Genomic DNA, 13980 nt, shown 5'->3' with positions numbered 1-13980 from the left:
GCAAATTCAAGGTTTGTCCTATAGTAATAGCACTTCCAGTAGAATCTGACATGCCCGCTTGAGTGGGTCAGAAAGGGGGCTATTTACAGCTGGGACGCTGGGGACCGCTTGCAACCCAGAGCCCGCTGATTCTGTTCCCCTGATCTGGGTGACAATTTGGACGTGTGGAATGCACGTGAACGTCCTCTGAAGGTAGTGGCGTGGGAGTCACCTGGAGAGCCACCAGAACAACCACTTTCTTCGGCAGGACCTTGCTGATAGGACTCTCGAGCAAGATACAGTCCTCCAAGAAAATAAAGTCAATGTCCCTCACACTATAACCTGGGGTCTGTGCATTGCATCACAGTAACATTGATTTATTGTTTAACTGTGCATTTTGCTTTTTAAGTATACCAAGTACATAAATGCTTTCGATGAACAGACTCATCATTTGTAACTGTCTTCCACCATAGGGGCGGAAAGGGGACGTTGGCCCTCCAGGACTGCGTGGTCTAGTAAGTGTAATTAAAGACAATGTCATGTCATGTTTGATCAAGGCCTTCCAAATGTCAAGGGAATTTTGAATCAGGGTCTCTCATTAACCGTTATGATAGAGATTATAATACTTACCTTTTTATTAAACCAGGGCAAAAAAAAAAAAGCAGTTGTCATTATTTGACCTTTTGAAAATGGGCAAATATTTTTCTTCTTGGTCCTGTTTGGTCTTGGGAATGCACTAGTGATGCCCACGCTGGACTGTGGAGAGGAAGCAAACCTTTGTCTCATTGGACCTGGGCCAAGGCAACCGTGTGTCCTGAGTAGAGTACAAGGACTGCTGGTCACCCAGGGGAGAGGAAGCCAGCACCACCCTCTCCAGCTGATTATGGCAACTCTCACACCTTCTGGCAGCAGAAGCTCGACCACGGGTTTAATGCAGGGCCAGCAAACACCGCTGACCACAGCCAAGCTCTGTCTCAGCAGGCAGTCTCCCCTCACCAGCGAGGACATGAATTTGATGGCTGTCAGCTCCTGACTGCAGGGTGGCCACATTCTATATTCGGTGACTCTGCAGCTTGAGGGGGGAATAAAGGGACCCAGACTCTGAGATCTGGTATCTGTTTCTCTCCTACTTCCGAACACGGCGGTTCTCACATGCAGTGTGCTGAGCAGGGCTGCCAGTTTTTGATGGCGTAGGTTTGACAGAGCAGTCTGCGGGGCTGGGAGTGTCCTATTAGAAATGCAGTTCTCAGACCCCTCGGGCCAGGCCATTTAACTCAGTGACTGGAGGAGGGTCCTGGAAACCTGCATCTTTACACGATAAGCCGATGATGCACATGAGAGTAGTCCCAGCACACCTTCACGGCATTGCCAAGAAGATGGAGTGGGCGCTTTGGTGAACGAGCCCATAGTTGGCAGGTCACTATGGGTTTTGTGATGGAGATTATTCCATTTCTGCTATTGTTATTATTATGAATTCTTTTTTGTGATTTTATACTTATTAGCTACAAAGCTCTTTGTTACCTCATCTTTAAGCAAGTCGGCTTAATGCAAACCATGAAAATACAAAACAGAGGTTTTTTTAAAAAAAAACTTTATATTTTCATCTTCTTTTCTCCAAGACAACTGTACTGAATTGTAAGTGAAAACTACTTCTCTAGTTGCACTTTAGAGGAATTCTGAGCATTCTGGGCTCACCGTATGTTTCTTACGCTCAAGGCTACGTAGCTGCAGCGTCACTAACATCAGAGGGGTCCTGCTCAGGAAGTAGGTGGCTAAGGAGACCAGAAGTAGGTCCACGGAATGTGTCCGAAACAGTAGTCTTTGATTATTGTAAGTCGATGATGTCCTGAAACTTAAAGAAACAATCAACAGAGGATTTTTTGATGTGCAGGTCCCAACATACTCTAAAATAAACTCAGTGCCTCAGGACAAGCATTTTCAAAAAGTGAAACAGAACAGAATAAAAATATCAGAGTTGATCCTGTGTCATAAATAAGTCACTATTTTGTGAAACACTGATTTCTGTGTACATAGTCACATGGACATAGGTGTGTCTGTGTGCATGCTTGTGCATTTATGAGTGTAAGTGTGCGAGCTCAGTCACATCATAAAATGTATTTCTAACTGAAAGCCCATGATATAGATGATGCCAGACCAGAAATGTCAACTCTTACCTTTAAATTTGCCCATCCTGCACACACGACTACCCCATTTCTGCTAACACATAAGCCTATGAGTTGAGGGCACAATGAAGACATTGAGGTAATTACATTTGGTGAATGTCCATAAATAGCTATTCTTTCTCTTTCTTCATTTCTTTTCCCTTTAAGACAGAATATTACGATGCGTACCAGATAAAGGGAGACGAGGGGATGCCAGGCCCTCCAGGGCCCAAAGGAGCTCCTGGCCCACCGGGTGAGAATGCATTTCCTCCTAAAGCACCTGGTCATCATTTCCACCCCTCTTTCAAAATAACACAGCCTGTGCTTGCAGACCTAGAATTAGCAGGGGCAGAAAGGAAGTATCCTGATTTTCATGGATGGTGGAATTTGTTGGTGTCTCCTACTTTTCATACAAAACTTCCTATGGAATCCCATGTTTTCCTATGAAATTTCACTTGAAAATTTTATGTGAAATTTTGCATGAAAATTTGTGGGGGAATCCATGAAGTTCAAGTCTGGCAGTCAGAGACTAAGGTCAGAGGGCAGGCTGAAGGAGCATAAGAAATCTGTCATCTCCGTGGGATCACGGATGTGAAAGTGGAGACCTGAATAGCTGGCGTTGGCACAGACCCACACAAAGAGTGACGCGGGGGATGCAGTCCTGGTTTCTGGATTCCTGGCACATGAATTGGAGACACACTTACTTACATTCTACACCCATTGATGGGTTAGATGGGTCTAGGTCATCCACTCTCCGGCTGCAACTGGAATCCCCGGAACTTCTCCAGTAATGGCCACGTCAGGGTCCCATCCTTGCGATCCCGATTTAGCTGGGCTCTGGGCCCTAGCAGGTTGGGAAAGCCCCTCAGATTATTCTAATGTGCCGCAGCAGGATTGAGAACCGCTCATCTAGGCTAATCATTAGTTGCAACAAGATTGCAAAGGAGATTTTTGTTAGAGGAAAAATACCCAGTATGTTTAAGTAAATGGACAGATACCTATGGACATAGAGGCAGATTTTTTTAAGGCAGTGTTAAAGCTAGAAGCAGTCCGAGATGGGACACCAGGCCAGACCGCAGATCCTTGACAGTTCCAGCTGTTTGGTTCTGGTGTGTCTGCGCCATCCCGGCAACGCACAAACGCAGGGCAGGCTTGTCCCGAATTTCCACTGAACTGGACTGTTTGAAAACGCTAAGGCAGCATGATTCACTTTTGAGTATTAGACATCTGAGATCAGTTTCTTCTCGGCGGTTTGTCTAAATGGATAAGGTTGTCTTATTTTTACCTGTATAAGAATGGAGGAAAAGTATGTAAAATATTTATTATTCTTATACTATGGTCGCAAGATTTCAAAAATGAGAAGAGGGTAGTATTTATAGTTTCGTAAGCAATTAATTATTGTTATGTATCCGCAGGTCCCAGTGGCCCTCCCGGAGACCCTGGAAGGCCTGGTATGTGCATGTTTCTGGGAATTCAATAGAAATGCTATTAAAAACTAAAATACATTGTTCTCTCATAAGTTTGCATTAGTTACATAAGACAAATCTTTCATCAACTGGTATTAAAGTGTTTGCAAATTCTTACTTGTGAACTTTGTGGCCCGCCGTGGAAAAGGGAGTGGAAGTTAACACAGAATGTTGTAGAAATGCTCTATGTTACTTCTCGGTGGCTTTCACGGTAAGTGTAAGACAGCAACCTGGGCATTTGAGCCGAAGCCTTGAGACTCAGAGGAGGCATGGAGATAGAAAACAATAGTTTGGTAGTAGTTAGGTCGGGTAAAAATGACAGTTGGCAAGTTGTGTAAGAGTTCATAGATTATACTTTTTATGTGACAATTTAAAATTTATAATATATTGTTGATGGATACATAGACAATTCCATAAAGCGTGAGTCATTAGCCCGGTTGCCTGTTGAGAAAGGAAGAAAAACAGCATCAAGGATCGGTCCTCAGAGGCCTTAGTTATAACTGAAATGTCTCATTTTGTAAAGGAAATGAAATGCAGAAAAAGTAGCAAATATTTGATAAGCCTGCCATTCATTATGTTTTTCCCTCTACCACGTTATATATTTAAGCTATTTCATAATGTAGAAAATGAATTACAATTAAGCAGACTGCAGAACTATACGTACATTACAATTCCATTGTAAAAAATAGGTGAATGGATAAATATCATGTGTGCTTGCATACACATGAAAAACTATGCATCACACTGTTAACAGTGAGTTATCTCTTGAAGTTTCAGTGGGGCAAAAGGATATTTTAGAGGTCAGTCCAAAGGTTGCAGAAGTCTTCTTTCTACCTGCCAGGCCCCTAAGCAATGAAGAGGCTCCTTCAAGAAGCCAGTGAGGGGAAATCTCAAAGCTCCAAAACAGTGTCAATCAGAAGCATTTGCCTTTATGCCAAAATCCTTCTGCTCAACCATCAGAAATACTCAGATGTGCCCCTTGCTGGTTTCTCAGCCCCTTGGTGGGGAGGTCTCCCTTCTTAACAATTAAACTGTTTCTGAGGCGGAGATTCAGGGCTGCCCTCTCCTCACATCCTCGTCATCTTAGAGACCCAGGAAGTGGGCTTCCTTCCCAGGAGGGGCCTCCTCCCCTCCCCCATGCCCCTTCCTGTCTCAGACAATGGCAGGAATGGAGTCCCATTAGAACTTCCTCTCCTTCCTCTTTGGGTTACAGCGAAGTAGGCATCTTAGAACCTGTAACTGAAAAATCTACAAACTAGCATACCTTGAGGAATTTCCCATGAAGTGCTTTTAAATGAAAAGTCTACCGTGCACCCCAAACTCTGTTTCAGTTTCTTGTCATCGATGACGTAAATGATCTTGTGGAAGCAGAGGGTTCTGAGCGCTGCTGCTCGGTGCTCACTGGACAAGGTCACGGATGAAGAAAGGGAGATAGTCACTTTTTGTGTTATACCTTTCCATGTCGCAACTTTTATCAATCAGAATGTTTGCAATTGAAAAGTAATTGTATATTAACCAGGAAAAAACTATACTAAACTATAACAAAACTATAATTCATATTAGTTTATTTATTGTAATTAAACTATAATGAAATGATTCTTTTTCTCCAAGGGTTATCAAAGCCTGGCCTCAGAGGACCCCCGGGACCACCGGGCATGAAGGGAAGAAAAGGGGAGCAAGGACCCCCAGGGAAGGATGCAGTGGGGCTTCCCGGGTCCCCAGGTTGTCCTGGTTCACCAGGCCCTCCCGGGCCACCGGGACCCCCAGGACCACCAGGTAAAGATGCCTCTAATGGGCCTTGTTATGTGTACGTTGCCCAGCAACAGATGTGTGCAGACTGCAGGCAGTGGCCCTGACTTGGAGATGGGCCACCACCATGTGCAGACCTTAGGAGTCCCCTTTCCACTGGTGTTCCAGTTTATCAGCCTTCTGCACAACGGCCGTGGTGGAACAACGACTTTGCAAGGGCAGCAAAGCACCACCCTGAGTCCCCACAGACGGCAGAGTGGGAGGTAGGGCCGAGAGTCAGAAGGCAAGGAAGGAGTGACAGTTATCAAGTTGGCCTAGGCCAAGGGCAACTGCTTGTTCAGTCCCTGGGGATTGTCTTCCAAGAAACTATAACTTTGTCTCAGCATAATCTGTCCCTGGGGAGAAAGAGGCAAGCTCCTCTTTCTCATGGTCAAAGATGTGCTCCACCAGGACTGGACTCACCACCCCCACACACCCCCAGGCTGTGTCTGCCCAGCTACCAGGGCCTCTCATGCTTAGGCATCAGCAGGGAAGCCCCAGGCCAAGATGGACAGTCTGGGCACGAGGCAAGATGCTGCCATGGGAAGTGGGTCGAAGGCCACAGAGCTACGGCCCACAGGACTAGAAGTGGTACCCGGAGGTTCTGATGCAGGTGTCCGTTCCTCCCCATCTCTCCCAGGAGCCGCTTAGCATTCTATGTTGGCTGATAGCTACATGGAACCTATGAAAACATAGGTCACTCTTTGTATTTTAAATACCTTTCCTGGCAGGTGCCTAGTGGGCCTTGTAATTTATTCTCAACTCTCCAAATAGCTTTAAGAACTCTTCTGTGTATCAGAGACTTTTTTTTTAAAGAAAGGAGACTTTTTAAAATTTATAGACAGTATGATTTGATTACAGACTTAGAAAATCGAAAAGAATAATCTGGGAGACTCATTACTACTAAGATAATCCAGTTAAGTGTCTGGTTATGTGAGCAATATTTAAAAAAATAAAAGCACTTCTTTAGGCCCATAGCAATTTAAGAAATTATCCTATTAATAAAAAGATATAATGTCCAAGAACAAAACTGCCAAGTTATGGTGTAGACCTACATGGAAAACAAAGCAAAACAAAACTGAAATAAAACTCCTGCTACGTGTCAGGGATCTTAACAATTTCTAGTCCTCCCAGTCTTTCTCCAGATGTGGGTTGCATCCTCATCTTACTGATGACAAGCTTGAGACGCACAGTTCTCGTACCCAATGGATGCTGAAGTCAGCCTCTGGGCCCTGGGTACCGCCCCTTCTCCCCTTGGAGACCACCCTGGTCTCCTTTCTTCTCTCGTCTAAGCAACGCCTGTCTGTCTGTCCGGTGGCAGCTTCAAATTCAAGTCCTACAGAGAGTTCTCGCCAAGCCCACACCCTGTCACACTCCTGTGCAGCACAATTGTGGAACGTTCCACATGGCCTTGTCTGTGTCCGTTTTCTCTGTGGGAATCAAAGCTCCTTGAGGTCAGGGACTGTGTCTCGTTTGCTGTTTCAAGTCCCATCGTGTCACACAGGGGTTGGAACATTGTAAGGACAAAATTATTTGTTCACTGAAGTACAAAAAGAGTACGAACTTGTGGAAGTACATATGAGTGTATAAATACATACATTCACGTAGAAGTCTACATGAAGTATAAAGCTGACATCGGATTTTACTGTCTAAAAACAACTGTGCCGTCATCCTAAAGACAGAAGACTGGATGACAATGTGGGCGTCCTTTTCACAGTCAAGCAGACACAATGTAGTACACCCCAGGGGCCCTCGGGGCTGAATGTGTCCACTGTTACTTTGTCACAGTGACATTGGGGGCAGCTGTAGGTACCGTTTTTAAATATTTCGTTTTATCAGCATTGCCTTCAACTTACATTTGAACTGGCAAGACCAAAAATTGGGCTACAGAACAGTGGTGTAGGAGAAGTAGCTGGCCGTCCGGTGTAACATTATAGTAACGGGTCTTGTGTGGAAGCCTGGGAAGCGCTTTGTGGAGAGCTGCTTTAAGAAACCAATAAACTCCGTCGGTGTGAACCAGCCATGAGGAGGAAACACGCTCACATCCCGAGTCGGAACTTCTTTCCCTCTGTACGTATTGAGCATCTGCAATGTATCAGGGAGATTCCATGTGCTCAGAAGAATAAGAGTTGACCCTTTGTCTAAAAACGCCGAAGGGATAGTCCTGGAATAACCGGAACTAACGTAGTAAGAAAACCTGGGTGGCTTGTGTGATGAGAAACACCACCCAGAGAGTTCCCAAGGAGCCGGCACATCAGTGCCAGAAAACACTGCCCGTAGGTGACGCCGAAGGAAAAGCCGGTGGACACGCTTCAGCCTCGTCTGTGGCAGCACGCCTTCAAAGGACTCGGCTTCCAAAACAGATACGGGGGTGGGAGGAAATGAATATAAAATAATCCATATTGCTAAAACACTTGGCAATTGGACATGAAAATACTTAAAGAAATAGAAAACAAGGTCTTGGTGCTGTCTTTTTGTAGGTGGCATCATTTTTCGCAAAGGCCTACCTGGGGACGTTGGACACCCCGGCCCGGTGGGGCCTCCAGGAATCCCAGGTGTTGATGGGCAGAAAGGTGGGTTCAGTCAACAGTTTGGTTCTGTTAGAATACGCCGTTCTCATCGTCATGCTGACCACTGACTTTCCCCACGAGACAGCGAGGACCCCAAACAGCAGTCAGAGACCGCTGCTTTTCCCAAAGCCTCAGCTAAGTGCTCATTTATCTGTCAATCATTCATTTATCTAGCACCCATGCAGTAAATCATCGGCTATTCCTAGAATGTGAGTTTTCTCCCACCCTCAAAGAGAGAAACACTGAAGAAATATTAGCCATTTGATCCTAAACTCAGGATTTTCTAAGAGTACTTAGAACCTCAGACAGATAAAGATGAGTGATTTTTTATCAGTGTGGGCCATTTCCTACCTGGTTTTCACTACATGAAAAAAGCGTTCAGTGTAAGAAAGGACTGTGCATGTGGATGCTATCCTTTCTGCGGCTGTGGTGTGGGAGTGTGAGTAACACGAGCATGCTTCTATTGCAGGGGAACCGGGCCTCTTGTGCACAGAGTGTCCTTGTGTCCCAGGGCCTCCGGGCGTCCCAGGACCGCCGGGGTTAGATGGCATGAAAGGAGTCCCAGGTACAGACTACATTTGCAAACAAGTATTTGTGCAAGGACAGACGCTCCATTCCCTGGGTGATGGGAAAGGGTAGTGGACCCCTGGGTGTCCTGATGCGGTCTATGTGAACTCGGAGGGAGAGCCTCCAGAAACACACACTCTGTCAACACACAGTAGGACAAAGTCACATAACACATGGCATTTCCCCCTGTTTCATTTCAGTTGCTGAACTCTAGCAAACGATTGTGTTATCCCGGAATTGTAAACTCAGAATCTTCCAGGGGACCAGCGGGTCACTTGGAGGGCTGAAGCAACCGAACTAAACACACGCCACTTTTTTCTTCCGCAAACAAATAAGCTCTTTCCTGGTTTTTTCTTGAAAGACACCACCCTTCTCTGTGCACTTGTTCATATCCCCACTTTTGATAGAGTTAAGGGTGCACGTACTATTTCACCTTTTTAGGGACACAAGCATGATTAAAAGGTATGACAGGTCCTCAAGTAATGTCATTTCATTCAACATCATTTCATTTTAACATTGATGAGATGCCATAGGAACTTAAGTCTTGCTTATATCAATTAGTCTAGGTAAAATTTTTATCAGATCACCCACGTCATTTCACCGCAGTTCCCAGAACTTTTCAAAGACATTAGGTGAGGACTAACTGAACACCACTGGCTTCCGTGCAGGGGACGATAGAGAGTAGTGGGGAGTGTGGTGAACTGGAAGGCACACTAAAAGGGGTCTTCAGACACTCAACTCCAGCCTATTGTTAATTTGTTAATAAACCTTCCAGTTTCATAAAAAGAAATTCGAATTTTTATCTAAAAATCTTGTATTTTTAAAAAAATATATTAGCCATCAGTTTTTGAAGGGGGACTGAATAAAGCATATGTCACTTCACTTGTCACCCTCTGCCAAGCCAGGACCCTCTCCCCCAGCGCTGGTGCTCCAGCCTGTCCCTGCCTCTGCTGGCCTTCACAGAACTGGCTGTGGACAAAACCTTGGAACAGAAAAAAATCTATGTCAGTTGGGCTTCTCTACCCCTTGTGCCCCTCCCCTGGCTACCCAGGGCCTCTCACATGGAACCACACGCACTCCTGGTTCTGCCATCAGCACCTTGGTCTTTGGACACCGTGATCAAATTATTTACCATTAAGAAGTAAGAGCTCAAGTTAGGGAACCCTTGGCCGGTGTGCAAGGCACTGTCCTAGGCGTTAACATGCCATATATGCCTCCACACCTTACGCCTCTCATCACCCCTAGAGGTGAGTGCTGTCTTAGCCCCATTTGACAGATGAGGATGTTGAGGCATGCGATGACATGGCTAGTGAGTGCTAGGAACCTGGACTCAAGTCCTGTTGGCCTTCTCCAGAGGGTGCCTTTCCCTCTACACTGCATCCCTTCATTGCTGAGCCAGGGCAGCCCTGAAGGAGAGTTAATGCAAAGGCCTACCTTTGCATTATGTATGCCAACCTTTGCCTAATGCAAAGGTCTACCTTTGCATTATGTATGCCAACATAACATACCTTTGTTATATATGCCAACATACATAACAGGGTGTGTGCATGTCACCACCATCCAGTGGACATTGTCAATAGCTAGGGGTCTTGGGGGAGGCCAGTGCTGAGCCCAAGGAAAACAGGCTGACGGAGGGAGCCAGCTGTGGGCACCCTGGACGGCCAGCCGAGCACATGCGTTCAGTCGCTCTCAAGTCCTACCTGCATCTTTGTGTTATTTATTGTATGGTTGTCTGACTACAGTTGTCCTGATTCTTCCCTGGAGAGTGTGCTCTCCTCTGCCCTTCCCACCCCCCCCACTCCCCACTCCCACCCTGGGTGGAGCTAATCCCCACCCTGTCCTCCGTGTTCACGGGTCATTCCTGCGTGCTCCTTGGCTAGCTGCTTCCCCTTCTTTCCCTCCTTGTCCCCTCCCCCTTCTCTGATTGCTGTCAGTCTGTTCCTTGTTTCCACGCCTCTCGTTCTCTTTTGCTCCCTCGTTCGTTTCATGCCCGCATCTTTATCAACACCTTAGTGACTTTGTCACCGCTGCCCTCGGACTCCCCGAGACAGGTCTGCGAGGAAAGAAGGGGGGCAGGGGGCACAGCTCTTCATGCAGCAGCTCTTCAGTGCTCAGGTCTCTGGGGAATGTGCTATTAAAACAAAAACTAAAAGGGAGGGAAGAAGGGAGGGAAGAGATAAAAGGAAAGCGATCGTCATTTTCCTGCATGCCCCTTGAGTGACCTCTGACCCAAGGTTGGGCAGCTCCCTGATGCTGAGCAGCTAGTTGCGCTGCTGTGCTTTCCCTGTTTCCCCACATTGGCACCTGGCAGGTATAGTGTGTAGCTTGAAGAATACACACACACACACACACACACACACGCACACATATATGCAGTAAAGCCATGCAGACTGCTGTCAAAACACGTATATCCTGGCTCATATCTTGCAAAATAAAATCTGAACATTTTTTCATAAACTGACCTGAGATTCACTTGAAAGATCCTCTAAAGAAATCATGTTTATAGAGATGCTTAAGTACCCATAGTGAGTATCCCACAGTGAATACCCATAGTGAGTACCCCATGGTGAGCACCCCATGGTGAGCACCCCATAGTGAGTACCCCATAGTGAGTACCCCATGGTGAGTACCCCATGGTGAGTACCCTGTAGTGAGCATCCCATAGTGAGTCCCTCATAGTGAGTACCCCATGGTGAGTACCCCATGGTGAGTACCCTGTAGTGAGCACCCCATAGTAAGCATAAGGTTGTGCAGCAAATGCAATTTGGCAGCAGGTGTCCAAAGCCTCAGAAAAGTCTGTGCCCTTTGGCCCTGCAGTTAAACATTTAGGCATTTATTGTAAAGAAAATAATTGGATAAATTTGAAGAAGTATTGATAAATGCTCCGAGATATTTATCATAGCATTGTTTACAACAGCTAGAGTTAAAAAAACCATTCTAAATGCCTAAAAACAGCAGTTATCTGAATAAATGATTGTTCACTCACACAACAGGCTACTGTGTACCCATTTAAAGCAAGGCTATAAATCTATATTTATTGATTTCTAAGTTATCAATATATATTTATTTACATGAATTTATGGCTATAAAATTGTATGAGTAAGTAATACACATGAAAATGTTAGCAAATACTGTCGTCTGGTGGTAGACATATGGGTGATTTTCATTCTCTTCTTCTCTGAACTTTTTTCCAATGAGCTCATGTTACTTTTATCGCCAAAGAAAATGTGTCTCTATAAAATCATAAAGACACAAACCTCAGGAAGCTCCCCTTTTTGAGTTCTTGTGCCGTTTACGTTTCCTCTCCATTGAGTGATTTTTCTCCCGTTCTCTTCTTGTGCCGCATGTTTTGAGCTAGAAGTCGCCTTTCTTTGCCCAGAGGAAACACCCTGTTTTTCTCACACACTGTGTCACCCTTGCTGCTCCGAGCTGGTGTCCGAGGCGCAGTTACTGATTCGTTGCTTTTCAGGACAACGCGGGGCAGCTGGCATGAAAGGCAGCCCGGGATCCCCAGGAAGTGCGGGTCCCCCAGGATTTCCAGTAAGATTCCGTGGTCTTGAAGCTTTAATTTCAGGTGGGAGCGCGGAGCACTTGGTCTGGAAATACGGTTGTACCACACTTGGGTTATCAGTTTGGCGCCTGGCAAAGCAGGGGCACCTACCAGACACTGGTTGATTAAATGACTGAATGTAAGACATGTGAATGAATGAGTGAGTTTCAAGGGGTGTCGGTGACAGGAAGCAGATGCGTGGTGGCCTGGGGCAGGGGCTGGGAACAGGGATTCGCTGCAAATGGGTTTGCGGGAATTTGGGGGTGGGGTGCTAAAAATGTTTTAACACTGAATTGGGTGATTGTAGCATAAATGTACACATTTATTTCATAAGTCATTGAATTGTGTTCTTACAAAGGACACATTTCAGGGTATGTAAATTATGCCTCAAGGGAGTTGTTAAAAATTTAAATTTTGATTATCATAGTGAATCAGAAAGTTATATGCAGGTAAATAAATTTAAATCAAATTATCCAGAGATACATGTTAAAATTTACCAATATTCTAACATAATCTGATGATGATTACTGTATCATTTGTATGTGTATCATATTGTATTATATTATTGTGTGTGTTTCATTGAGTTGTCTAAAAATCTACATATGTTCCATTCAAATTAAAAAGTTCTTGTTGAGATTTTTTTTTTGAAATTGGCCAAAATGACTCTACCACAAAGCAATGCAGTCACATTTCTATACCACCCTAGGGGTTCCCGGGTGCTCAGGGTGGCCCAGGACTTAAAGGAGAAAAAGGTGAAGCACCCCCGCCAGTTGGACAAGTAGGTGACCCAGGGGACCCAGGGCCCGGAGGGCAGCCTGGATTAAGGGGCTTGGATGGCGTTCCTGGGACCCCTGGAGCGAAAGGATCACCAGGACCTAAAGGCGAACCGGTTGGTACCTAGTGACTTTTTCCAAATCATTCTCCCTATAACTGACGTGCTCTGAAGTTAAGACATAAAGTGATTTTCTTTCCAAAAACATTGTTGGCCACTCAGCACTGTTCATCCCTCTCACTGCAGAGTGAGGTGTCTTCAAACCAGAGCAAGCAATTATAGTGTTTTGACAAAATAGGTAGCACTTAATGGGTTTTTAGGACAAATAAAATTCTCCATGGTAATGACCTTGACTCATACACAAGTTACAATGTCACATTTGTGTCAGATGAATTTATAAGAAATTCGGAAAATGATTACCAATGGAAAGCTTTAGTCAGTATTTTAGGGGCAATGTTTATTCTTTTCAGTAAAAATAAATGCATGAACAGACAGAAGAGTTAGGGATGGGGTAGTCAGATGGAGAGATCAAATGTTTTGTCATTGACAGTATTTAAGCTGATGTAAATCTGATCTCTTTGCATGACATAGAACCTCTGCCAGGTTCCTTTGAGAGATTCCTACCCAGGAGGTTCTCAAGGCTTGAGGCCCAGCCAGCCTGGTCTGCGGCCTGCCGGCCTTTCCCAGGCTGCATCGGTGCCCGCCAGTTAAAAGGGTCCCACCTCAAAGAGGGACACTTGGCCAACAGATTTAAAGGTTCATGTTCAGATCCCTTAATGTCTTGAACATGAATTGTGACTCCCCAAGGTGTAGATACGGTGTGCAGCCTTTCCTGAACCTTTTGGGCAACAAGGCTCTTTTCTGGATGGGAGCAGCTGGCAGAGCCAGGGGTGCTCAGCCCCTCCCTCGGTGAGCTGCCAGGCTGTCCCCCAGGTGGTAGCCGTGCTTGCAGAGGGACAGAGTCTAGAGCACTTTGGGTGTCGTGTTAATAGAGTTCGTGTGACGCTCCCATATGCCATTTGTGTCCCCCTGGTTTCTTTATTCGCTCTGTCCGGTAGAGATGTTCCAGGAAGTGCAAGAAAACCGAGGAGCTGATTTGTCGGGCCTTAGGCCCTCTCATCGTAAA

The 13980-nt window shown here is 45.5% G+C and overlaps 1 protein-coding gene across 2 annotated transcripts in view; it reads left to right on the top strand.

Moving 5' to 3' along the window:
- Nucleotides 1-13980, top strand: part of LOC123828663 (collagen alpha-3(IV) chain-like) — a 127981-nt gene that overhangs the window by 74599 nt on the left and 39402 nt on the right. For both annotated transcript variants that reach the window (XM_045853732.1, XM_045853738.1), the window contains exons 18-25: nucleotides 453-494; nucleotides 2310-2394; nucleotides 3557-3592; nucleotides 5219-5383; nucleotides 7876-7968; nucleotides 8435-8530; nucleotides 12002-12072; nucleotides 12789-12971. In XM_045853732.1, the coding sequence (XP_045709688.1) occupies nucleotides 453-494; nucleotides 2310-2394; nucleotides 3557-3592; nucleotides 5219-5383; nucleotides 7876-7968; nucleotides 8435-8530; nucleotides 12002-12072; nucleotides 12789-12971 (771 nt within the window). The remainder of the gene's footprint in view (nucleotides 1-452; nucleotides 495-2309; nucleotides 2395-3556; nucleotides 3593-5218; nucleotides 5384-7875; nucleotides 7969-8434; nucleotides 8531-12001; nucleotides 12073-12788; nucleotides 12972-13980) is intronic.

Source organism: Phyllostomus hastatus, unplaced genomic scaffold, assembly GCF_019186645.2.
Source record: "Phyllostomus hastatus isolate PE091 unplaced genomic scaffold, TTU_PhHast_1.1 phas_contig_137, whole genome shotgun sequence".
NCBI classification, from domain to species: domain Eukaryota; kingdom Metazoa; phylum Chordata; class Mammalia; order Chiroptera; family Phyllostomidae; genus Phyllostomus; species Phyllostomus hastatus.
The sequence above is the reverse complement of the archived record's forward strand: the minus strand, read 5'-3'. Positions and strand labels throughout refer to the sequence as shown.